The sequence below is a fragment of the Telmatherina bonti genome (genome assembly GCF_933228915.1).
Source record: "Telmatherina bonti genome assembly, chromosome: 6".
Taxonomy (NCBI): domain Eukaryota; kingdom Metazoa; phylum Chordata; class Actinopteri; order Atheriniformes; family Telmatherinidae; genus Telmatherina; species Telmatherina bonti.
In genome coordinates this window covers 24,691,013-24,717,564 of record NC_136624.1, presented here as the reverse complement: position 1 = coordinate 24,717,564, position 26,552 = coordinate 24,691,013, and the positions used below count along the sequence as shown (strand labels likewise).

At 40.1% G+C, this 26,552-nt stretch overlaps 1 protein-coding gene across 1 annotated transcript in view; it reads right to left on the bottom strand.

Annotated features, from left to right (window-relative positions):
* Positions 1 to 25,972, bottom strand: part of LOC306757834 (A-type voltage-gated potassium channel KCND3-like) — a gene marked incomplete at both ends in the record, with an annotated part of 98,408 nt that extends 72,436 nt beyond the window's left edge. Inside the window, one exon of the mRNA XM_079242987.1 lies at positions 24,870 to 25,972. Coding sequence (XP_079099113.1) covers positions 24,870 to 25,972 — 1,103 coding nt within the window. The remainder of the gene's footprint in view (positions 1 to 24,869) is intronic.
* Positions 25,973 to 26,552: the final 580 nt, after the last annotated feature.

The following is a 26,552-nucleotide window of genomic DNA, read 5'->3' as shown; positions in this document are numbered from 1 at the left end:
AGCAGTCAGACTTTTAAAATAATTTCTGGATGCCTTAAAAGAAAGAAGGAATTAAACTATTCTTCACCACAATGGTAGATCACAAGTGTGTGACTTTGTGTTGACTGATCCTTTTGATGTTAAATTGTTTTCTGGGTTGAAAAAAGAGCTATAAAGCTTTAAAAAGGACAGTTGAATGCCATTGATTAAACATAGTTCTTTATAGGATTCACAAATAAAGTATGTAACATTTATGTGTTGTTTTACTGTGGGAAAAAAGGATGTTTTATTAGTGTTTGACTCTGTTTTATGTCAGTATAACCAATTTATGCAAAAGCTGTACTGTACAGCTTAAAAATGTTCTCATGCACAATTTAATCAACCTAAATCTATACCACCGTAGGTTGCATAGTGGCGTTGTGGTTACGCCACTACAGCCTAACAGCAAGGAGGTCACTGGTTTGAGTCTCAGCTGGAGAGAATGGAGCTTGAGCAGTGGCCTTTCTGTGTGGAATTTGCATGTTCTCCCTGTGTGTGCATGGCTTCTCACTGGGTACCCTGGCTTCCTTTCACTAATGTTCAGTTAATTACTATGGTTAACTGATCACTTATCACATGTAAGTCACTTTGGATGAAAGCGTCTGCCAAATGACTGTAGAATAAAATGTAGAATAAAGTAAAGGTACAAATAAATAATCCAGTTTCCTCTTTCAAAGCAAGGTTGACATCTCCTGCTAAAAATACACACAACAGCAGATTTTTCCATGTCTGATGTAGAGAAAGACCGGAGTTGCCTTCACCTCCTGACTGCAGGCGAAGCACTTGGGACAGTAAACAGACATAAAACAGTACCTAGTTTAGATACAACTCCTCTCCATACAACCGGTTCTTTTACGACAAAATGACAGTTAAAGTAAAGAATGACCTTTTTATACGCTTTTGCATAAAAGAAAAGTCTCACTGTCTGAATACTGGCATGTTTGCTGTTACACTCAGCCTATGTGAGAGTAATATTTGCACATATGCCTCTCATTAGAAAGCTGCCTGTTATGACTGTTTCTGTAGTGTGTTCAGTGCTTTGTTATTGCAAAAACAATCATTATACCTTACTACCGTCAGGAGGGCTCCAAACAATTAGTGCTACAAAGAGAAAAACAGATAAAAAGAAAAAAAGAGATGAAAGAAAAAAACACTGGAGTCTATTCACAGCAGAAAGCAAGCGAAGGCAGTTTGGGCTGTTCAGACTGAATTTTTCTGAGGATGCATAAAGAATTGTTCAATGATGCTAAAACTGCTCATTTTCAATGTGATGTAGGTGTAATTAAACAATCAATTAAACATTATGAATTTCATTATCATTCTTATTTATTACAGTGAAAAAATGTTACTTTTATAATAATTTTCACTCTTGTGCTGCACTGCATGGTAATGTGGATTTGTCAAACGTCAATGTCAAATAAAGCCCCTCTTGGACCCATGGTTGCCTTTAACTCTGCCTTAGTTGTTCAGTAAGCATTAGTGCTTCATGGACTTTCTGTGCTTTCTCAATTGTTTTGTGCTTTTATTTCTTTTTTCCATTTTAAGTCTTTTGTCTTCTTTTGTCCTTAAGTTTTTATTGACTTAAGTACTTTCTGAGGTGTTAATATCAACACTTTGATCAAAATTGATATCCTTCTTACTTCTCCTTATTCTTAAATTGCTTTTCTAAATTGTTAAAATGGCCACACTAAGTTCTAAAACTAAATAAATATACTCTTTTGATAAAACTCACAAACTCCTTAAAGACATCACCTGACGATCTGTAGCTCTGACATTATGCATTGCCTCACAAAGCTTTGCTTGTAGATTAGATAAACACGACTCATTGACCGATGCACACATTTACCTGACAGACTTGGAACAACATGCACTAGACAAACAAACCAACACATTCTGTTTGGTACAGCATGTTTACGCAGCATATTGCGTTGCTCGCATGTAATGCTGCTTTGGAGGAAAACATGGAAGAGACGATGGTCTGACTGCCAACACAGCAGTCTGGATTCTCACTTTAGAGCTTTATTTTCACCTTTCTGCCTGCCAATGAATCAGTTAAGCCTAATGGTCTTTAACAACGTATCCTACATTTTTTAAAGCAGAAATATTGATCAGACTTAAGGCAGTATTTAACCTGAATTTTTTTTTGGTTAATGCAAAAACTCCAGTAAGAAATTTATTTTAGCCAGAATAGATATTTCTTTTTTTCCCACTGCATTTGCAGTAAATAACTAGTCGATATAAATCAACATCTCCACACCTGGGAAACCTGTTTTACTATTTTGATTATTAAAAAAATAGCAGTCTTGCAGTGTATTTATTTGCTGAAATGCATTAGCTGAAGAAGGTAAAGTAGCAACATGGGACAGGTTATATGGATTTGCCTTGTGCTCTGTAGGGCTGCAACTAACAATTATTTTAATAGTCGACTAATCTATAAAATTTTTTTTTTTCGATTAGTCGATTACTTACGATTATTTCTGTCCCGCCCACCATATGTGCTTCCAGTTGTAGCTCTTTTTACAGGCTCCAGTTAGTTTTACCCCGCTCTCTTAATTTGCATTATAAACGTCACCCTGATTCCCAGTCAGTCACAACATAATGTCCTTTAGTAAGTTAGAAGAACGACTCCTGAACCACTTGAATAATAAATTTAAGCTTAACAGCTTACCACTAATTTAGTTTGAAACATTCAAACTTAGCTACAGTGTCATGTCCAAGCTGTACAGAATTTGACTCAAAAGGAAAACTGAATAAATTAAATATTTTAACATCTTAATTTTTGTAGAATTGCATTGAAATGATTTTTTACATCTTGAAAAATCCTGTTTTGTAAAGTAAACAAGGGCCAGAATCCTTTAAAAAAAATACTTGAATCCAAACAGTGATCTGGATCACCACCAAAATTAAATCACTTCTTTCTTTTCGAACACAAACAAACAGATAAATACCAGTAAAAACACAACCTCTTTGTAGATGTAACAACACCACATCACTACTCGCTAATGCTAACTTTGTCACCTGGAATGCTGGACACCATGACACCGGGGTGCTTTCGTTTCAGATGCTCATGGATGACTGTTGTGCTGCCGTCATATGCCAACTCTGTGTGTCAGACTACACTTTTCACCTGTTTGACACTTTGTTTAGCGTGAAATATCCCCAAACCTTGGAAACAGGTTGCACCGCCATCAGTTTGTTCTTCGTTGTTTAAACAAAACACAAATGACACAAATGCTGCACAAAAAGACAATACTGCCCCCAGCACTTCCTGTGGTGCTTTGCATCATTTGCTTGGTGTTTACAGTTCTAATACTGTCTGAAAAGTCGTGGTTGGTAAATGGCGTTAAGTTGCCTGGAGCAGTGTTTTATTAGCAAAGCCGTTAGGTCGTTTATAACACGATGCACCAACAATTAAATTTCGCATTGATGAATTTTCATTGTTGACGTTGTCGACTTTGTCGACAAATCTTTGCAGCCTTAGTGCTCTGTAACACAAGCTGCTCAGCTGCTTTCAGCAGAATCAACACAATATGCTGGAAAATTTTCAGTTGATTTAAATTTCTGGTTTTTTTTGTTTCCACATGCTGTCCTGCTGCTCAACGCTGAGGCTGAAGTGATGCAAGTCTTGCTGCAGCTTAAATACAGTGCAAACAAAAACAAATAGCTGCAACACTATTAAGAATAAAACTTGACTATTTTGCGGGGCGCAGTGTGTGTCAGCCACATAGGAAACTGTAATAAGGGTTCGGTTATTTTATCACAACAGTAACAGAAAAACAGCTACAAAGCAGAGGTTATTGAGCTTGCCTGACACCTTTGCAAGTTTAATTCCTTTTAAATGAGTCTAGGTGTTAAATGAACTTTTGTTCGAGCTAAATTAAATTTCACAGCTATCATTAGAATGGTTTCTATTAAAGAGCCTTGTGTTGGGAAATTGGTTCCAAGAGCATCTTGGCCTGATAAAAGCAAGAATATTTCTCATTTCCTAACAGCTGCACTTGCTTTGACCCCAGAGGTTCAGCAAGGCAGCAAAATACCCCATTAATTCAGTCTGAAACCAAGCTGCCATAGAAAACAACCACAATCTGTAACCTCTGATGATTTGTGTGAAGAACATTCCCACTTACAAACTGTGCTGCACTGCATCCCAGTTCTGTTCCAGCTTGACGCAGAGATGCTGAATTATTAACAAAACCATGTATGTCATTCCAGAATTGATTACTTGCTGAACGCTATTCAGCTCCCAACTACTCCTACCAGTTATCCATTATTAACTGTAAACACAGCGCGTTCAGCATGAAAATACCAGGAAAATATTCATTTATTTACATAACACGCAAATCAAAAGGCTAGAGACCATATGCCGACCCTATTTATCTGTACTATAAAAAAACATTTACCAAGAAATAAATAAAGCAAAGGAAACTTCACTTGGATGTGGATATGTATGATTTAGTGTCGCTGTGATCTTAGATGCTTTGTTCCACCCATTTTCTCAACCGGAAGCTGAACTGTCAAATGTAGTTCAGACGAACTCTTAATCTCAGTGCGTCACATTTATTTATTCCAATTTATCATGGTACCACACACGATAAATTATCTGACTGTCATGTGGGATTTTCTACCAAGCCCATAAATGTCAGTTAGTTGGGACATCAGGAGATTTCGCCCGGACAGAGGTTTAGGAACGGCAAGGCGTACGTACACATGGATCTTCCCCCTCCGTAACTCCGGTGGGGATTTTTTTTTGTTTAGTCTTTAACTAAACAAACTGAAAAGAGTCGTGAGCTGCAGCAGATTTTTCAACACTGTGAGAGGATCAGGTGGGATCAGTTGGTCCAGTTCAAAGTTTGCGATATGAGGACTGGACAGGTGGGCTTGCAGTGCTTTGGATTGGAACTCTTCAAACAGTCCCTCCTCCATACAGTTGTAGCTGATGGTTTAGTGCTCCTAGACTGGAGAGCTGAGTCATTGTATAACATGCTTTCAGAGCAGGTCAGCTTTCATGTCAAGTACCACAACACAATGTAGATGAATGAAAAACCTGAACAATCAATGTTTATGTTTTACGGTATTTTAGAGAAATACAAACTTTAGGATAAAGACTGGTTGGGTGCAACTTATTCATCTCTGAAAGATAGTTTCTTTGAAGATCAAACTAATTCAAAATCAATGTTGATGCACAAGATAAAACAAATAATAAATAATAAAATAAAAATGCGAGTTTGTCTTCCAGCAGTTGTCTAAATCATGGATGAAACTGCATTATAAACTTAAAGGGGTGTTATTATGGTATTTGGAGTTTTCTGAGCTTTCTACAGTGTTACAGTGTTGAATCCTCATCAGACATGTGAACGGCACCGTTTTTTTATCACCTAAACGCATGTTTGAGTTTGAGTTTGAGTTCCAGCACTCTCTCCGTTCGGTTTCCATAGCAATGAAAAACACGTCGTTTTAGAGAGTTTTTTCTACTTCGAAGTCCTTGTCACGTCCCGGGGGATAAGGTTCGGTGATTGGTTACCTTCTACTGGTTAACAAGGGCATGTACAAATACATCAGGCAGGTGAAAAACGTCGGATAAAGTTATTTCCAACGATGGCTGGTGAGTTTACCAAAGAGAGAGATCCTGCTGCATTCCTTGCTGTGGGTTGCTGTTTTCCACTTTGTTTTCAGGGTCTGATTCAGGTTCCAACATGCAGGGCTGTATACTATGTGTTGACATTGTATTTTGTTTTTCTATTGAGTTCATATTAGCCTAATTCTTCTGTTTATGAGATGTTACAATGACGGCGAAAGCAGGTGCGGTGCGTGCTCCCGATGTAGTGCAGTGGCGGGAGGCGGGGCTTAATGCGGAAGAGTCTCAATCCACTCGTTTTGCCCGCAGGCTGATCTGACAGCCTACGGAGAGGGTCGGGCTGAAGTAAATAAAGTGATTTGTGAAAATAACTTGATCAATCCCAGCCCTTCTGGTCTCAGAAATAAAGATAAATTAGCCTGAAATGCACATAATAGTTCCACTTTAAACAACAAAACTGAACTAAAACTGAAAACTTTTTTTAAACTCTTCAAGTTTGCTGCATTAAATATACACATTTAGTTTGTTGAATGAAAAGTCCTGCTACTTCTTTAATATCCCTGAAAACCAAGAGCCTTTTGGGCTTTGAACTGCTTGGACAAAACAAGTAACCAGATGACTGGTTACTTTAGGAACTTGCAAAGGCCTATTGAGGATAGTTATACAGTATAATAGTAAAGTTAAGCAAGTCTGCCAAATAAAGATAGTGTTGTATTAATGTTCTTAGCTGAGCCGATAGGCTCTCTTGTGCTTCATATTACAGCTCAAAACTTTAATGTTGGAATATCATATATAGCCTACACCGTTTCAGAGAGAAAGTTCCCACTTTCCTTCCATCCAGAATATATTTCTTTTAAAAAAGCTCAGAAAACAAATCAGTTCAGCCCGAACACTATATTTTTAAAGGCTGCACCTTCTGTTAACTTCCTGTTTGGGCTTTCAGTAGCAATATATATATCATTAGCCTAATATTGCTTATATTGCTGGCCACATTGCTTATAACCTGAAGATGATAAACCTAAAACATTTTTTTTTCAATTAAAACTTAATTCAATAGAAAAAAGTGCAAATTGAATCTTGAAAAAATGTTAATTTTCTGCTATTCAAACAAACAATCTACTAACCCTTCGAACAGGCCAGTTGCAGTTATTTTATACCATAATGTTGTATAGAGATGCTAAATTTAGGCTAGTTCCATTACTACATATCAAACAAATGCTGGCTCAGACTGAATGGCACCTTTGATAAAGCCTGTTTTTACTTTCAAGTTTTCAGACTACCTGACATTTGCCCATTCTTTGGTGGTGCCAGGCAACACTATTGCCAAAATTTATTTTTCTGAGACAGATGGTCCTCTCTGCTTCAATGCCAGGAAACAATTATAATACACAGCCTTGCCAAAAATGTCACCACAAACTGGAAGAATCATTCTATTGAAAAAGTACCACTGTAATTACTATGTTTAAGCCAGCAACAAGTTATTCAACCCCCCCCAAAAATGTAGCTTCTCTCTCCTTAAACAACAATGGCACATTACTGATGGTCATGAAAAATATTTCTCAATTTCAAAAGCTTCAGATTATTAGTCTGCATCACATAAAAAAGAGACTGCTGAAACTACTTAAATTAGGAATGGTCAAAAACATTGATGAAACCTAAAAGGGTAGTGTCACACCTGTGAACCATAAGAGACCTTTAGTGATTGTGATTGGATGTCTCAAAAAAAGAAAATCACCTGTAAAACTCACAAAAATCCCAGCTTGTGAAATGAGTATTTCCACTCCAATAATTTAAAGAGAAGCCTTAAGAAAATCAACAACCACAAAGGCTATCCAAAAAAGAAAAGAAAAATCTTCATCCAATTAAAATTAATGGCTCATTAATCGCCATGTGCAGAACCTCAAAACAGGGCGTTGAAAAGATTTGCTTAAATTGATAAGCGGTGTTGAAGCAAGGAAAACTAAAACCTGCAGCACAGTGGTCCCTCAAAGGCAGGTTGTAGGGGGCCTGTTGTAGAGTATTTTTGGCCCACAGTTTTTTTTTTTACAACATTCGAGTTGGAGTTTTGCAGGTATTTGCTAATACATTGCTCTTTTAAGGTCCCATTTAAACATTGCAAGGTGACTGGGCCATTCCAACACTTCATTATTTTCCTTTCCACTTTCATTTTTCTTGTCTTTAGGATCACTGTCTTGATGCATGACCCAGTTTTAGCCAAACTGTACTGTCAAACAAAGGGCCTTGCATTTGGCTTAGAATACTTTACAGAGGGGTTCACGGTCAGTTCAATGACAGCAACGTGTCTCGGTCTCATGGCTGCAATACATCCACAAATCATCACTCCTCCACTAATGTGCTCAACATTTGTTATGAAGTGTTTGTACTGATGTATGATGCTTGGTTTTCATCAGAAATGCCTCCATTACAGCAAACATATCTCCTGTGGCCTCAGCTGTCTGAAGGACATTGTTTCACAAGTCTGCTGGTCAGATGCAATTTTACAAACCTTCACTTTGGTGAAAGGTGGTAGCGGAGATGTGGACCCAAACGCAGAGATGAGGGGAACAGGGATGTAGATGCTAGTGGCTTTATTTTACAAAGGCACGCAACAAAGGACACTCAAGGGACTAACTACAACCAAATGATCCAGCAAACAAGGAATGAAACTGAGGAGTATAAATACACAGAACAAAACGAGACACAGGTGAAACAAATTAACTAAATGAACCCAGGTGAACTCAACAACAGGAAATCAATGAAGCTAAACAAGAACCGAGGGAACTAAACAGGAAAAACTACAAAATAAAAACAGGAAGCCCAAAAACAAAGCACCAAAAAACCCAAATCATGACAGTACCCCCCCCCTCAAGGGCCGGCCACCGGACGGCCCAAAAAGATCAGAGTCCAGACACGGGAGGGAGGAGGGGGCCCGGAGGAGGGACCAAGGGAAAAAAACAAAGTGCAGGGGCACAGGGCCGGAGGAAGAATCCAAACGGCCCAGCTCAGGAAACAGTCTGGGGGCAGCCTCGGCTCCGGAGGACGGCCGGGAGGCCCAGACGACGGGGGCAGCCTCGGCTCCGGAGGACGGCCGGGAGGCCCAGACGACGGGGGCAGCCTCGGCTCCGGAGGACGGCCGGGAGGCCCAGACGACGGGGGCAGCCTCGGCTCCGGAGGACGGCCGGGAGGCCCAGACGACGGGGGCAGCCTCGGCTCCGGAGGACGGCCGGGAGGCCCAGACGACGGGGGCAGCCTCGGCTCCGGAGGACGGCCGGGAGGCCCAGACGACGGGGGCAGCCTCGGCTCCGGAGGACGGCCGGGAGGCCCAGACGACGGGGGCAGCCTCGGCTCCGGAGGACGGCCGGGAGGCCCAGACGACGGGGGCAGCCTCGGCTCCGGAGGACGGCCGGGAGGCCCAGACGACGGGGGCAGCCTCGGCTCCGGATCCCTCACGTTGGACACCGGAGGCGGGGGAGAAGGAGCGACCTCCTCGCCGGACACCGGGGCTGGCGCTGGGGCCGGTGGAGGAGCGTCCCGACCTGGGACCCCCTCGGGAACTGGGGACAGAGGAGGAGCGTCCCGACCTGGGACCCCCTCGGGAACATGGAGCAAGGGAGGTGGACGGGTTCTGGGCGCTGGCGTGGGAGCCTGCGGCGCCGGACGGGTTCTGGGCGCTGGCGTGGGAGCCTGCGGCGCCGGACGGGTTCTGGGCGCTGGCGTGGGAGCCTGCGGCGCCGGACGGGTTCTGGGCGCTGGCGTGGGAGCCTGCGGCGCCGGACGGGTTCTGGGCGCTGGCGTGGGAGCCTGCGGCGCCGGACGGGTTCTGGGCGCTGGCGTGGGAGCCTGCGGCGCCGGACGGGTTCTGGGCGCTGGCGTGGGAGCCTGCAGCGCCGGAGACGTGGACCCGGACGCTGGCGTGGGAGCCTGCAGCGCCGGAGACGTGGACCCGGACGCTGGCGTGGGAGCCTGCAGCGCCGGAGACGTGGACCCGGACGCTGGCGTGGGAGCCTGCAGCGCCGGAGACGTGGACCCGGACGCTGGCGTGGGAGCCTGCAGCGCCGGAGACGTGGACCCGGACGCTGGCGTGGGAGCCTGCAGCGCCGGAGACGTGGACCCGGACGCTGGCGTGGGAGCCTGCAGCGCCGGAGACGTGGACCCGGACGCTGGCGTGGGAGCCTGCAGCGCCGGAGACGTGGACCCGGACGCTGGCGTGGGAGCCTGCAGCGCCGGAGACGTGGACCCGGACGCTGGCGTGGGAGCCTGCAGCGCCGGAGACGTGGACCCGGACGCTGGCGTGGGAGCCTGCAGCGCCGGAGACGTGGACCCGGACGCTGGCGTGGGAGCCTGCAGCGCCGGAGACGTGGACCCGGACGCTGGCGTGGGAGCCTGCAGCGCCGGAGACGTGGACCCGGGCGTTGGCGTGGGAGCCTGCAGCGCCGGAGACGTGGACCTGGGCGCTGGCGGTGGTAGTGGTCCGGATGGGTGGAGCGCCAGTCTAGTTCCCAGAAAAGGGGACTGGCCAGGGCTCTCCACTGGGCCAACCAGTCGTCGGTGCTGTCTGCGCTGGCTTCTCTTGGAAGCGGTCCAGTGAGGCTCGTTGGTCGGGAGGTGTTTGGCCGCCTCCCGACGAAAAAACTCAAACAGAGTAACCATCTCTGCTGGGTCCTCGGTTGGCTGGATCATTCTGTTAAGGTGGTAGCGGAGATGTGGACCCAAACGCAGAGATGAGGGGAACAGGGATGTAGATGCTAGTGGCTTTATTTTACAAAGGCACACAACAAAGGACACTCAAGGGACTAACTACAACCAAATGATCCAGCAAACAAGGAATGAAACTGAGGAGTATAAATACACAGAACAAAACGAGACACAGGTGAAACAAATTAACTAAATGAACCCAGGTGAACTCAATAACAGGAAATCAATGAAGCTAAACAAGAACCGAGGGAACTAAACAGGAAAAACTACAAAATAAAACAGGAAGCCCAAAAACAAAGCACCGAAAAACCCAAATCATGACACACTTTGCTGCAATGTTCTCTTCAGAACGATAGGATCCTTTGTCATGGCAACCCTGCCAAACAATCCTTACTTGTGATGACTTCATCTAATTGTACTTTAATAACTTTCCAATCCCCTTTCATAAAAAGGTGGTTATATTAGTTAATCATTTACATATAAGCACTAGTCTGCTACTTATCCTCTTAATACCAATGGGAACAGTAAGTGTCTTCCCTGTTTTAGCATTTTGCATAGCTTTTTTTTTCAAATAAATTATGAGTGCAAACATACTCTGTACTGTTGTTCAGGGTGTATATAACCTGGTAGAACCAGACAGTTTTATGTTGCCCTAATGTACGAAACTGTACAATCTGAAAAGATCCACTTCCTTTATTACCTCACTCTTAAGTTTAATGAACAAATGAAACAATAATCTCCCATTTTACAAAATAAAATAACCATTGGACCATAAATATGAAACATACCTTCCAAAACCAGGCTCTATTTTCTTTCTCAACCAATTCCCTCTCTATCCAGTCAATACTGCACCACAGAACTCTGAACCCGAAGCACAGTTTGTCTGACTTCTCTTGTCCTGACTCTGGCCCCTGGGTCCAGTCCATTTTGTCTAATAGAGATGTTGAGCGGAGAACACGGAGGGGAGCGAGCTACAAGTCTCTCTGAAGAAAGAAGCAGATTATATATAGCCACTGATTAAGGCAGAGATGAGAACATGACCTACATGCATAACAACATTTCTCTCACTTTCTGCTTCAGCACAAGCCTCCGTCCAGGACCAGGACTCTACAACTGGGAGAATCACTCTAATTATAACACCAGAGTCAGATTTCAATGCACACCTCATTAATATTTCTCTCATTATTGGGTTAATAATGTTTTTAGAGGTGTGAGAGATGTGAGTACCCCTATGGTGTGTCAGTGAACCTTGGTTTTTAAAATGACCCCTATCATACACTGCCACCAGATAAAGAAAATCGATTTGACTCGATAGACTTGGCACAAGTCTCACAACAGAAATCATTTCAAGTCACAATTTTTGAAGAACAAGTTTAGTTATTTTGTTAGAAAAAACAAAACACTGTGATATTATTTATCTAATTTAGATCACAGAATGTCATAAACGCTCTCTGTGTCCACGGTGGAGTTCCACCCTGAAGTCACACACGTACAGATGTGTAGAATGTCGACCAGCGGAACATCAGACAAAAGTATAAAAGTTTTGTTAAATTCCACCAGGGATGTGAAGATGGCAACCCTGTCATTCCAACAAGGAGAGGTTGGAGTGTTTCTTCTGCTACGATGTAGTGCATGCCCATTATGGTAACACTCACAGCTGGGGGGGATCGAGCCAAGTATAGATAGTATTGATGCCAAGGCTCATGTCAGTGTTGTTTGTTACCATCGTTGGATTGAAATATTAAAATGATCTGATGACCCCTAAATATCTATTTAATATTTTGATGGTCATGCAAACAAGCCCAGTTTCATAAAAGTAATTACCAGAAAACCACTTTAATATAAAAAAAATTTGGTGTTGTAACATAGTTATCATATATCATAGACAGATCATATCATATAAATGTGATATTAAATAAAATCTGATTTAATGGGTAACTAATCGAATTGGGCTGTTTTGACTGATTTAAATTGATTCAGGAAATTAGTAGTGATGCCCAGCCTCGGCTCGGCTCGATCACGCATCAGATCATAGTAGGAGCTGCTAACTCCCTTTCACACGTTCTCAAAATAGCTGTCCCCCCAGGAGAATCGCTGGGGATGAGGAAAGGGGAGAATGAGACAGTGAGAAAGAGAAAACGAGAGGGTTTTCTCCTTCCTCATTATCGGATCTTGTCCCACTGATACCAGTGACTGTGCATCCGACCGACTCCGACAGCGCAGGCATCAAAAGGCAACCGAGGAGAGCGGACCTCGCAAAGATTGAATCCAGATCTTTTTATCATCCACCTGAGGTTGATTTAACACCCCTGTTCCTGGACAGTGAAAGTGGCTGATTATACAGCCAGTCAGCCCCCCCCACCAGCTCCCACAGCACCAGCCCATTACCCTGAACTGCTGTGCTGGGCTGTCTGGGCTCATGCAGACGCTGAAAGGATGCAGAGAAGCAGGTCATAAAGCAAAGACAAGATCAAACAAGTATGAGTGCAAATGAATCAGCATTTAGAGATGAATATTTGCTCTTCAGGGCTTTAATAATCAAATCAGTGAAAGATTTCTTTAGACAGCTGTTAAGATTAAAGGTATCGAATCATGAGACTAATTAGATCTAATTTTTTCGATAATTTATGACTATAAACTGGATTTAGTGTGTATATTTTAGGGTTTTGTTGTTTCATCCAGTTCTTCACACACTCCTTTATCAATTCCTGACCCAATTTGCTATGAAGAAACAATAATACAATGCAAATGAAAATGAAAGTGTTCAAAAAAACAACAAAATGTTGACAGATGAGACTTTTGGACTCAGTCTAAAAGGAGTAAATTTTGAGTTTACAGTCTTTAACGCCACATAAACAATATTCCGAAAATAATTTAGATCAATAACATTTTGTCACTAATGAGGTGAAAAGTAATATTTAAAACTAGAAATAGGAAGATACAATGAAACTGTGGTCTACAAAAAGGAAAATAATAGATCAATTAATATAAAAACTGTTCAGTTGTTTACATTAACTCAACCAAGAATACAATAAAATAGACACTGACTGCTGTATTGTAATGCTCATTAATTCAACACACCCACTTTAACCAGAAACAAATTCACTGCATGAATAAGTAAGCAAATCATAATCCAGTACTGGCCTCTGAATGCACTCAAGTGTTTCCCCTACAATTATATTAGCGCTGTGCCCTGCCTGTTTGACCTGTCCATTAGCTTAGGTTTATACTTTATACTTTTTTGAAACAACTAAACAATATGATGCTATTATTTTATTGATATGCCTGCACATAATTTCTCTTCCATCCTTTCTCTGTATTACACACACAGAATGCACATCACAAAATTCAGATTCAGATTTACCTCAATTGTCACTGTGTCTCACATGCATTTTCAACGAAGGGCATTTAGCACCCACCCAGAAGTGCAGAACTGAATATTGATAGAGGGACACTTCCCATTTGTTACCATACATTTACCATCAACATCACCCACAAATAATACAAATGATGTCAAAAAGAAACATGATAACTAACAGTTTTGGCTTTAAGTTACATAGGTTAGGGGTGATGGGATGACAGTGTGTATGTGTGTGCATCTGACCAACAGCAGGACGTGAAGCTCGAGTGATGTGCTGGGCTGCTTTTTAAGACCTTTTGAAGAGCCTTCGGGTTTGCAGCAGAGCAGTTCTCATACCAAAGTGCATTTAGTGAGGGCGATCCTGATGATAACAGCGGCAGAAGTTCACAGGGGCATCTGAGGACAGGTGTTTTTCCTCAGGGTACTCAGGAAGAAGAGACGCTGGTGAGCCTTATTGATCAGGCTGAAACAGTTTATACTCTCGGAGAGATCCTGAGAGATTTGTGTCCAATAGAACTTCAATCCCTCATTTATTTTAGTGAAATTCAGTAGGGGTGGGAAAATGTCATCGAAATATTTGAAAATTGGGATTTTTTTGATTCATAATTTGAAAATAGATGTTTTTTTTTGGTTAAATTTTTTTTTTTTTCAAATAAATAAAAATAATCCATTATAAAATTTTGGTCATTTATATTGTTTTTTATTGATCTTTTTACTTTCCTTTTTTCCTAATTGAAATTAAGAAAACTGACAAGCAAAAAAGGTTTTGTACATGTCTCAATTTAAATCGAATCGGCCCTAATCATTTCTCAGTTCCTTCTAGCTAATAGAAGAATGAAGTTACTTGAGAAATTAGCGTCTTTAGTAACTTAAGTGAAATGATTATGAATTGAGTATCTGTTTGAATCGAGACTCGATTCTGAATCGAATCATCGCCCCAAAAATTGTAATCGAATTAAATCGTGAGTTGTTGTTAGATTTACATCCCTAAAATTCAGGGTAATGGGTTAGCTGGAGCCTATCCCAGAAATCACTGGGAGACGCAGGGTCTGGAAAGCTAGAAAAGCACTCCACAGCTACACCGGTGATGTGGATGGATGGATGAGTGAGTGTTTGCTTTTTCTCTTAAAGTCCACAATGACCTCTTTGGTTTTCAGGGTGTTCAGGGGCAGGTTGTTTAGTGCACCACTCAACCAGGTAGTACACCTCCTCCCTGTAGGCTAACTCATCTTTGCCTTGATAAGGTTGATCAGTGTAGTGTCATCTGTGAGCTTGATGATGGTGTTGGAAGATATGTACAAGTCTGCAATAATGAGAGACAAGGGAGTAGAACAAACTGGCCACACAGCCATGTGTTATAGATGACAGTGCAGTAGCTGTGTGGGTTAATCAGACACTCTGGGGCTTGTTGGTCAGAGAATTCAGTGGTCAGTTGCTCAATTTTCCAACTCATTAATATATCAATATACTGCGTAGCTAGTTTGTAATCATCAACATATTTGGACATTAGAATTATGTATACAGACTATAAATAAAGACAAGATATGCTAGGCCTGAACTTCAAGGTATTGCCAGATTTCCCGAGCACTGGATTAGGTTTTAGATTGGGTTACTATAACTATACATCAAAATACCATCTGATAACAGCTTTATGTTTGTTAGAAGTTAAAGCTGAAAATGTGATTGGTTTTCTATGCTAATTCATTGTAAACTCATCACAGCACACTAAAAAAAAAAAATACTAACATAGAAAACAAAAACTGAGTCTATAGTTTTTGTCCAGGAGTTGTTTTGTCTCATTTCTGTACTTGCATCTGAGATTTTATTCGTTCTGCAAGGTAAAATAAAGTGAACAGTCCAAGTTCTTGTAGCTCTGAAGCATTCTCGGCGGAAAATTAACACGTACACCAGAGAATTGTATTTACATCAGTACTGTACTAAGAGGTAATAAACAGCTTGTGTGAGTCTTTGGATGAAGCTCTGAGTTTCAATTAAACACTTTCTTATTGCACTCAAAAGCCAAATGGCAAATGGGATCGAAAGTTTTTATGACCAATGAAAAATGGGCTTGAGATATCATTTGAGGAGCTCGATTAGAGCTCAAGAGCATTAGGAAAAGAAAGGAATACATATTCATGGTATTGTATTTAAGATCATATACCTTTTAATGTGCTGACAGATGGAGTTTCTAGTGACCTTATTGCTTGAACATGCACTGCAGCAGCAGGCGATCACATCGATAGACAACAGTCAGGTGCAACCACCATCCTCGTGAAAAGGCGGCTTGCTTTTGGCTCTCAGTTATAGTTATTCATCACATCCTTTTGCTGAACATCAAAGAGGAGCGAGAGGATCGTGGGAAAGCGCACTTCTTAGGCAAAAGCAATTAATCACTTAATCTAATTGACTGCTTTAATTTTATTAGTGTGAGTTAATGTTAACGTTTTATGAAACAAAATTGATTAAACAATGCAGTAGTTCAGAATGACAAGGATTTTCCTATTTATGGTGAGCACCAGAGCAACATTGTCTAATACTTGATGCGGATGGCTGATGATTTTTTAGTATTTGAACAGCCAGTGTTAAAAAAAAAAACAAAAGCTAAATGTTTGTGACTCTTCATATAGAGCTATTTAGATCAGGAGTCTCAGAGGGTTGCAGTCCCGCAAATGTTAGGTGTTTCCCTGCTGCAACTCACTTGATACACATTAGACTTAATTAGCAGACTTGTAAAGAGCTTGGCATCAAACTAGTTAGCCAATTACCTATAGATATAAGTCCAAGGTGTTGCAGCAGGGAAACTCCTGACCAGAGTTGTCCACCACTAATTTAGAATAACCGTAAGATGGTTGGAAGTGTTACTACCCCCACAAGATGGCAGTAACATGTTTAACTGTTTGCCAATTGCTGTTAAAACAAGAAGAGAAGAGCCAGTGACCACTGCTTGGCTACGGTTCAACCTGTGAGATTAGAAGAGAGCGGTGCATCAAAAATAACATGTACAGTGTAAGAATGTGGCCCCTTGAGTATGTATGACACTCCTTCAAAAACCACAAATTAAAATGATGTCTACAAACTACTACCATCTCTGATCTCAAGACTCAGTTTATCTTTTAATCTCAAGGTTTTTGGAACACGAGCAGGTCCACATGTTTAACTTGCAGGACGCTACTCTGTGCATTCAATACATCTCCTGCAGAGGAGATAACTCTCCCTGCAGAGATGCCTGTGCCAGGAATGCACAGGAAACACTTTGCTACTCTTGATAGGTGAGAATGCATACGTTCATGGTCCCTCCACCAACTGAGGAAATTTCCTGTGAAAAGCAAAGGGTTCTCATCCAAACCTGTTGAAGAGGCAAACACAGCTCCAAACATGCTTGCCAATGTACATGAAGTCATTGGTGGGTGATCTCTTTAGGAAATTCTTGAACATCTATCAGTCTCTTAATCTGAAAAACATCAAGTCTTACTTGTATTAATTATATAATTACTATAATGGCAGTTATACTAATTCTTGTTTATGTTGAAGTTTAAATATATTTCTTTATCTTGTGAGATGTAAGTTTGTGATCCTGTGACAAACTGGTGTGCTGAACATGTACTTTACAGTTGTTGGTGGAGATGGGCCCTTTAGATTAACATTTGAAATGTTATTATTGAAATGATTTTCAGGTTGTGAAAGCAAATATGAATAATATTTAATGAGAGCTATATTTTATAATCAAATCAAATCAAAGATACTTTATTCATCCAGAGGGGAAATTAAAAGTTCAGGAAAGCTCGTCCAAGATTTGACAGACATTTAACATTTATGACAGATAAACAAGTCCAAACTGAGACTTAGGTCACGCAGCCAGTTTTCCCGGCACCGCCTTACAACAGATAAGAACAGAGGTATATTAGGATCATAATGGTTGAGGGGAAAAATACAGGTACCTACAGACTCTGCCTCTAGGTGGCGCAGTCTGGAGAGACATAATGGACATGATTCTAACTTGAATGTTGAATCAACAAAGTTTTGTCTCAAGCAAACATCACAAACACAAGTTGTAACGGCGCCAATGTCTGCTAAAAAATAAAAAATAAAACTATTTTAAAAGTGTTTCACAACATTGTATTGCAATGTGAATTAATCACTTGTATTTACAGTAATTAAAAGTGGTTTTTAATCATCTTTATTTCCACATTTTTTGTCAGATATTTACAGTAAAAACAACTAGTTTGTCAGATCTGCACTTAGTTAGAACTTTCATGTATTTTTTTCTAAGTCTAATTGATTTATTTATTTACTTACATTCTGGTGCTTCTTTACCACAGTTACCACAGCATTAGTTAGTCTGGAATCGATCTCACTGGTCTCTGCTTCAGACAGGAAGGGCAGGGCTTTAAACCCTGGATCAACAGTGGAAGCCATGACATTGTAACGGTGCTCCAGCGTATTAATCATGTAAGAAAATCCCTCATCCTCCACATCACTCAGAGGACGCCTGTCTTTGCAAGTAAAACAAAGTACTGACCAAAGTACTGACTGCCTTATTTTGAATGCACAAGACGTGGTTGCTGGGAGTTTATAAAAGTTAACTTCCTCAATTTATCTTTTGAGCAGCATCAACCCATTTCACATTATGGACTCGACACACAGGGAGTGACAAATGACAGCGACAGTGGCAGGCAGTGTTGCACATCATGGTCTCTGATCGCTCGTCTCCAAGAAATTTGATTGGTTATGATATTGGAGGGAATTTTGGCATTTTCACTGCAGTACATGACAGCTAAAGCATGAAGGATTACAAGTTGGGAGATTTTGCTCAAACTAACAGAAATCTTGCTGTTAACTCTAAAAAAGAAAGAAAGAAAAAAAAACTAATCTAAAAACAAGTTAACATCCTGGTGAATGTCAACATTTCATGCCAGATCTCAGGGCCGATCCAGAAGATTCACGTTTTACTTGAACAGTCAATGAAACTCTCACTGATTGTTTAAATCACCACCCCAGAGCAACAAAAGTTGGACATTTTTCAACTTTCCCGTGTCACGTTGCAAGGATGAAATTTCACATGTGCAAATGTCGCCTGTCGCTTGGCTAAAGGAGGGCAGCAATTTTTGCGCAAGTTGGAATGTAATCTACAGGCTGCATTGTCCTGTTTTCAGCTATTGGTGAGCAGTGTGATGTTAGAATGATTTTCAAACAATTTCCCACTTTTTAAAACAGGATATGAACATAGTTTTATTAGTTACACACTACTGTCTTGTTTCAAAAATGCCCAGAAAACTATTTGCAGAAGAACTGAATCATTTTCCTGAAAAGAATAAGTTACTTGGTGAGAGTCAGTATTGATTTAAAACAAACAGATCTCCAGCTCTGGCACTGATGGAAATAATGGAAGAAATTACAACTACAATTAAAAATATTAAATACACAATGAGAGTTGTTTTAATTGAATCATGAAACCATTTCACACTTTAGATCATTCTATTTCATTTCTATGTTGTGAGAGGAGTTGCCGAAAAATGGGTTAAACTGACTACAGTATGTGCAATTTGCTGTGAATATACTGGAGTGTCGGAGGATTGTGGACTTCCACAAGGGTCATTTTGGTTAAACTAAAGCCAAACTTTTTGTTTTATTCATATTTATCACATACTTGAAGTGTCAAAGCCGTTACAGTTTGATTTATTTGATGACAACACCATATTTTAAGTTAAGGATATGACTGACAAACTCAATCAGAAAGTGTAATAAATAAATTGTCAAACTAAAAAAGATTTGATAAAAATATGTGATATAGCAATAAACCTGAAAAACAAAATTAGTTTATTTTTTTCACAAAGTAAAACAAGTAAGGATGTTTCTTTGACTATTGATGGAGTTCATATTGAGCGAGTGTTTAAGGTTAAGTCTTTGGGTGTAATAATAAGAGGGCAAACTGACAAGTAAATCTTATATAACTCATATCAAAACAAAGATTTCAAAGATAGCTGCAAATCAAAGCATGTGCTGGATTATAATGTATTGCGAATTTTGTGTTGTGCATTTATTCTGGCGTATTTACATTTTGTGTGAAAGTGTGGGGCATAACATGTGCGTAATATTAAATTGTTGTTTATTTCACAAAAAAGAATGATTAACAAGCTGATCCAGAAAATGTATCAACATACTGTTTATTAAGTCAACACTTATAAATTGATTTATTCTTTATTTATGCACAATTCAAAAATAAAATAAAAAAAGTTTGCAAAAGTTTTTTGATTTTCAGTTCCGAATATCAAGAAAATAGAAGGAAATTTTTACTTTGAATACTAATTTGCAAGAATTACTTTAAACAGATGTGAATGATGTGGTGTCAAAATGGTAGAATTTGTCACAGAGAGTTGACAGCATTAGCAAATATATTTCAGTTTAAAACATTTATCGAAAAGTACAGTTAGACTGTATGAACTTGAGGATTGATGGATATTATGTGTACTGTAAATGAGCTTGTAAAAGATGATTTTTTCAGTATTGCCTGTTAATTTTTAAGTAATATCTGACAGAACATTTATGTGTGTGTCTTTAGTCTCAGTTTTTAATCATGGTTGTGCATGTGCTGATGATTTGTTTTGTTGTGACTTGAGGTTGTGTGGTCAGAGTTTTGAATGCAACACAAATAAATCAGTCAGTACTGATATTGTGTGAATACACATTAAATTATTTGAAAAACTTTACATTGCTTTTAAATATTGGTACAATATTGCAACACAAAATATCACAATGTTTCAGTACATCAATATTTTTTTGCACCTCTATGTATTAGTCTGACTCAATATCGAAAAGGTTAAGAACATTAAGAACAAATTAAGAACATTTTTCCATCATTTGTTCATGTTACAATCCAGGAAATAATAGTCACAAATATCTCCTCTTTTCCTCTCACTCTCACAAGCTCCCAAAAGGGACTGCCTATATGCACAACTAGAAACACACCTGTTCTGATTTTAACTATACCATCTCCTCTAATTAATATCCCAGCAGCATTAATAAACTAATCAACAAACTAAATACAAGAAAGGCTTACTTAAAAAAAAAAAAAAAAACTGTTTTAGTTTGGTTTGAAGAATATGGAGAGATTTGTCCTTGAAGACCAATAATGTTTGCTTCCTTGAAAGAAGATTTTTGTACAGTTAGAATTAGTTTCAATGATTTTATATTGGGTTTAGTACATAAGATTTAAACACATATCAGTCTATTGCTTTCCTGACTGCAACGTCCTTGACTAGCCATGGGGATCACATTGTCCCTGCTGTAGACCTTCAGAGCTGCTGCCTATTGTGTGTCAAACATAATGGATCAGCACTCACACATTGTTCAGGTTTACAATTTATGTAAGGCCTTCACCATGGCACTGCATTCCCTTTGTGCTTCTGTCACAAAAATTACCACTTACGCGACACACAAAAAGAGGCACATTGCCAAAGGTTTGGAGATTCTTGGCTTTTCAGTGGAATCTTCTGCTTTTCCTATAAAGGAAAATGGATGAAACACTGAAGATAAACTATAGAGGAAAAATCTGTTTTCAACAAGTCTAATGAAATGTAATGTCAGAAAAGCGCTGCAGGTCTGTCAGTGATGTATGACTAAGAGTAAAAAAAAGGAAATCACATCATTATGTATCTTGTTAATGGTCAACAGCCTGCCATGCCCTGTCTAGTAGTCATTGTTCCTCTGCAGATCATTTGTATATCATGAAAGCCCTCTCGCTCCAACAGGTATCTCTTTAAGGAAGTGCCCTCAAAGTTGCAACAGTATTTCAAGCCTTAATAAAGTATAAAATAATGATTTGCTATTTGAAGGTAGTCCTGCGATGGACTGGCGAGCTGTCCAGGATGTACCCTGCCTGTCGCCCAAAGCCAACTGGGATAGGCTCCAGTTTCCCCGCGACCCTAAATTGGATGAAGCGGTTCAGAAAATGAATGAATGAATATTTGAAGGTAATTAGTTTAATGATTTTATCTGAGCGTACATTTATCCTCCCTCGTTGTGCCTCATAATTCCCTCTCACTAGTCTGTCAAAGTCTCACTAGAAACAAATGAGCGGCATATTAAAAAAACCCAGCTTAGAAATTGTGAGATGACAAAGTTTTGACATGCAATTGTTTTTTCCAAAGTAAAATGACACAACATGATGGGAGCCGCAATAGTCAGCATTAATCTCTTTAATTTATAAAAGTGTTTTGTTTCCTAAATCGAATATTGTAATATTGACATCATTACATCACAACTGTCAGCTTTGTCACATGGTGACAGAAGAGGCATCTTGTACTGTAGCGTGACAGGAGCTGTACCACAGCAGAGCAATAAAAATGCATGGCATAAAGACTAATTTCTAGTCTTTATGCCAAAACTGCAACATATCTTTCTCCGTGCAAGTGTATATAATTTACAATTTGAATGCATGTGAGTGTCTGCAGAAATTTTTCATTCACTGTGGGTTAGGTTAAAAGCCTCACACAAAGAGCGGCGTACTTCTGTTGTAAGCATTCTCCAGTTTAAGACTTACTCTTATCTTGAAATTTGAAACTGGGCTGCTATAGTTGAGTTTACAAACCCACAGTAAAATCAATTAAGAATCCCCCACATTTTTGGGATGCTATATCATGCTATGCCTGGGGATCGTGACTATGAATCTGCAGAGCACCAGAAAGTCTAAGGGAGGATATGTCATAAAGCCCATATGTTTCACACTGAAGACTGGAGGAAATAATTCTGTAGGAACAAATTGAATAATAAGATGGTACAAGCTTGAGGAGGTTAGCACAAGCTAGATGGAGAAGACAGCTAAAGCAAGATGAAGAGACTGTTGTGTTTTGTGCTCGCTGGGAAGATGGTAAACCTGACATGTTTGTTTATGGCTGTAATGGCACAAAATCAGATTCTACAATTTTCATGTCTTACCCGGAGGTGTTAAACTGCAAATAAAGTAGATTAACTTTATTTGGGAACAAAATTGTGCCATAATTGTGCCATCAAAAACATAAAAGAGTACAAAGATCTGCAGTCTTCCCTCTTCTGAAAGGTGCTTCATGAATTTGACCCAAAACAGCTGAATGTTGTCACAAACCAATTATAAAATTTGATGGAGTTGCATTCAATGTCTATTTTTAAGATGTGTTTTGGTCCCTGATCTGTTCTCATTCACAATCCCTGCATTCAAGCAAAGAGTCTCTCCAAAACTGCTGAAAGGACTTGAAGTAGTGTAGCAGTGTTTGTAGCTGGGTGGACAAATGGGCGGGGCCAGGTTTACATATACTTGCTTAGATTCCCATTAACATGAACTGAACAAAGGAAAAAAAAAAGTCATAGTCAAGCTATTTTTAGATCTATGGGAAGTTTTTTTTTTTTTTTTTCCAACGAAACCTTATATAAAATTTTTGGGTAGTAAAATGTAGGTATTAATAATGACCACTGGACTGGGATCTATTGATTCATGTTCTGGGACATTTGTCTTTTTGATCACACTTGTAGTTGCAGAAAGTAATATAGTTTAATCAAAGTTCCTTGGTTAGTGTTAAGAAAAACATAATGAGTTATATTGAAATAGACACTCATAATGTGTTATGGAAACGTCTCCTTTAATCAGGTGACAAATCATGCCATCTCTGCAACAATATTAAATTGTGCTGGACACCCACTTTAAACTTCCCGCTGAAATGCAGTACCAAAGCAAGTATACCAAAAACACATTATGTCCGCTCGCCCTTCACGCCGTCTCACAAGATAACATTATAAAACATCTGCATTTTTTTTCCTCATAAGAAAATCACCTGAATTGTGGTAAATAAGGAGGACCAGTTTTATATTATTTATAAAGATCTGTATCAGAATGTAGAACAATGTGTGTGATGGTACGATAAAAGTGTCTACGAACTGCTGCGCCAGACAATCGTGATCTAAATCCTGATCAGAATCAAGACCAATATTTTAGCTACAATCATGTCGTCAAACTAATAACTGTTTACAGCCCTTAATGGATATTTTGGATAATATCTATAAAGATGAGTTTTAAACCCAAAGACTTACAATTCTGTCCGCATTATTTATGCTGAAATTATGTAGAAGCTGTGCAGGAAAGGAAACTTGACAAGTCATTATGTACTGGATGAAGTACTCTGTGTAGAATTTAAATACCTTACATAAAAGTGAGTGAAACAACGTCTCCATTTTGCCTATGCTGCCATTGTTCCCAAAAATATTCCTCCTTATCCAAGTCATTGAAAAAACTAAGACTGTAGGTCATAGTGCCAGGCCATTACTTTCACCCATTTGCATTTGCAGCATTGTCAACAAAGACACCCTGAGCAGATACATATTTTAAGGAACTCATAATCAATCTTTAGTTCTGCCTTCATTATAAACTACTGCACTCAGCTAAACTTCAGGAACAGTTTCAAGTTCACCTTGCCGTTCGTGGCACCGGATCTCACCACGCTTGAGGGAAAGATTAAGAGCTGGAAGAAATCATTATAAAGGTGACATAACATTTCTCAGGGGACATTTCACCTCTAGACATACCGAGAAAAGATCCTACTTTGAGGTTGTTTCCTAGCAAAACAATTTTTACACTGAATGTCTGATGATATCTTTTTAAAAACTTTAATGCAATCAGACTCAGTCATCACTTTTTTTTTTTTTTCCAAAATCAACCTAAATGTCATAATTAGGGGCTCTGGTATGTTATGCGTTTAGTGACATTTTCAAATGGAGAAAAAGTATGGTTTAACTTAAAGAGACTCAGATAGAAAAAGATGCAAAACATTAAATAATTCAAAACTTCTTTTATGCACAAACACTCACATCTTAGCAGCATCAGAGCATCTTTTCAGTATTCCAACATAGTGTCTCCATTCAAGCAGAGTCTTATTATTTAGCAAGCACAAAGAAAAGCAAACAAAATGCCATGAGTGTTTGTTGACAGATAAATGCTGCATTGCCCACCATTACTCACCGTGGCAGTCTTAAATAAGCAGTGGTATACTGAAGTATGGGGCAGGATGTCTTAATGTTCACTTGAAAGTCACAGATTATTCTGTTTGTTTGTTTTTTTATTTAATAATTCAACATGATGAAAAACTTTCAGAACAAAATGACTTTTTGTTTTTAACTCAGTCATGGCTATCACAGTTCCACAACCAGTACAAACATAATTAAGGAATAAATACGAGTAGCAAAGTCTCCACTTACCCTAGTGTTGTCATGGTGACAATCGTGTACCAGAATGAGGCTGGGATGCTGGTGAACTTGCTGGAGCTGGAGCCCTTCTCTGCGTAGAACATGACCGTAGCAAAGATGATGATGGCCATGGTGAGTGAGAAGAGGAGAAAGCCCAGCTCTGAAGCACAACTCTTGAGCGTATAACCCAGGATCCGCAAGCCCTGCGAGTGGCGCGAAAACTTGAAGATACGAAACACTCGGAACACACGCAGTGTTACAAAGGCGCCGCTCACGTCCTCGTTGTTGGTCATCACTAGGCCGATGTAATACGGCAAGATGGCCACCACATCGATGATGCTCATCACAGAGCGCATGAAACGGTATCGACTTGGGGCAGCGAACAGGCGCAACAGGTACTCCACTGTAAATATCATGACGCAGGCGGTGTCTATGCAGAAGAACGCCACAGTGTAGCGTTCACCGCAAGGCATGTCTTTCTGGTTGGTAGTAGAACCACAGGGCACTGTTTCCACCACATTAGTGATGACTGAGATGGCGATGAAAAAGCCAGTGACGTAGTAGAAGACCAGGGCCATAGTAGAGGTGTGGGGGTTCTCAAAAGCACGCCACATGGTCTCTCTGAAGTTCATGTTTGGCTGCTTCAGATCCTTGTTTTCCTCCTGGTCATCCTGCAGTCGCTCCAGGTTCTCCCTCTTTCTGTCCTTGTACTCTTCATAGCAGCAGTCACCAATGATCTCAGGTATGATGCCAAAAAAAGTCAGCTCCTCGTCGTAAGCTGAGATGCACTCCTGTCGGGGATAATGGAGCTTCCCAGTTCTGTAGAAGTTCAGGATGCTTCTAAAGGCGTCTGGATCCCGGTCGAAGAAGTACTCCTTGGTTTCCTCATTGTAAAAGAAGTCCTTCTCAGAGCTGCCCAGCAGTGTGTCTGGATAGCGGTCCAAAGTTGTTCTCCATGTCTGAAAGCGGCGGCCACTAACATTAAGCATGATTAGTTCATCTTGTTTCTTGCTGTTGTCTCTTGGTGCAATGGGCATGGGGCAGTTGGCCACAGGCATCCAGCCAATGGCTGCTGCCCTGGCAAAAGGGAGCCAAGCTGCCACTCCTGTTGCCATCGTGAATGTTGAAAGTAGCCCTCCTCGCCTTCAGACGTGACTGTCTTCAAAACAAACTGGCATCTGAAGAATATATGCAAATAATAAAAAGTGGATTAAACCACAAAAGTCAGCACATCGGCTGACCAATCAGGTCATCAATGTTTGCCACCAACGTCCTGCTACTGGAAATGAATCAGCATCGGATTTCTTTGTTTCTTCTCCTCAGTTTTTCAAACCAATAAACTTCTAGCTACTCTGATGCTTCTCCAAATTGAAAAATTGCATTAATTGAAGCTCAAGTTCACAACAACCACCATCACTCTTTTCAGTCTTCTTTCTATGAATAATAAAAGTAAGATGATCAATATAGAGCAGTTTATCAGTTAAACATAAACCGCAACAGTAAACCCCTCCTGCCAGTCTGTCCTGAGCTGCATCAGTACAGTTCAACAGTTAAAAACTACAAACTATAAACAATTGACACAAACCTGTTGAATCTGAACAAAAGACTCCTGAATATTTACGCAAGTGTTAATATGTTCATCACATATTTCAGTTTGAAATTAAATGATCATGCATTTGTACAAATATCTCTGAT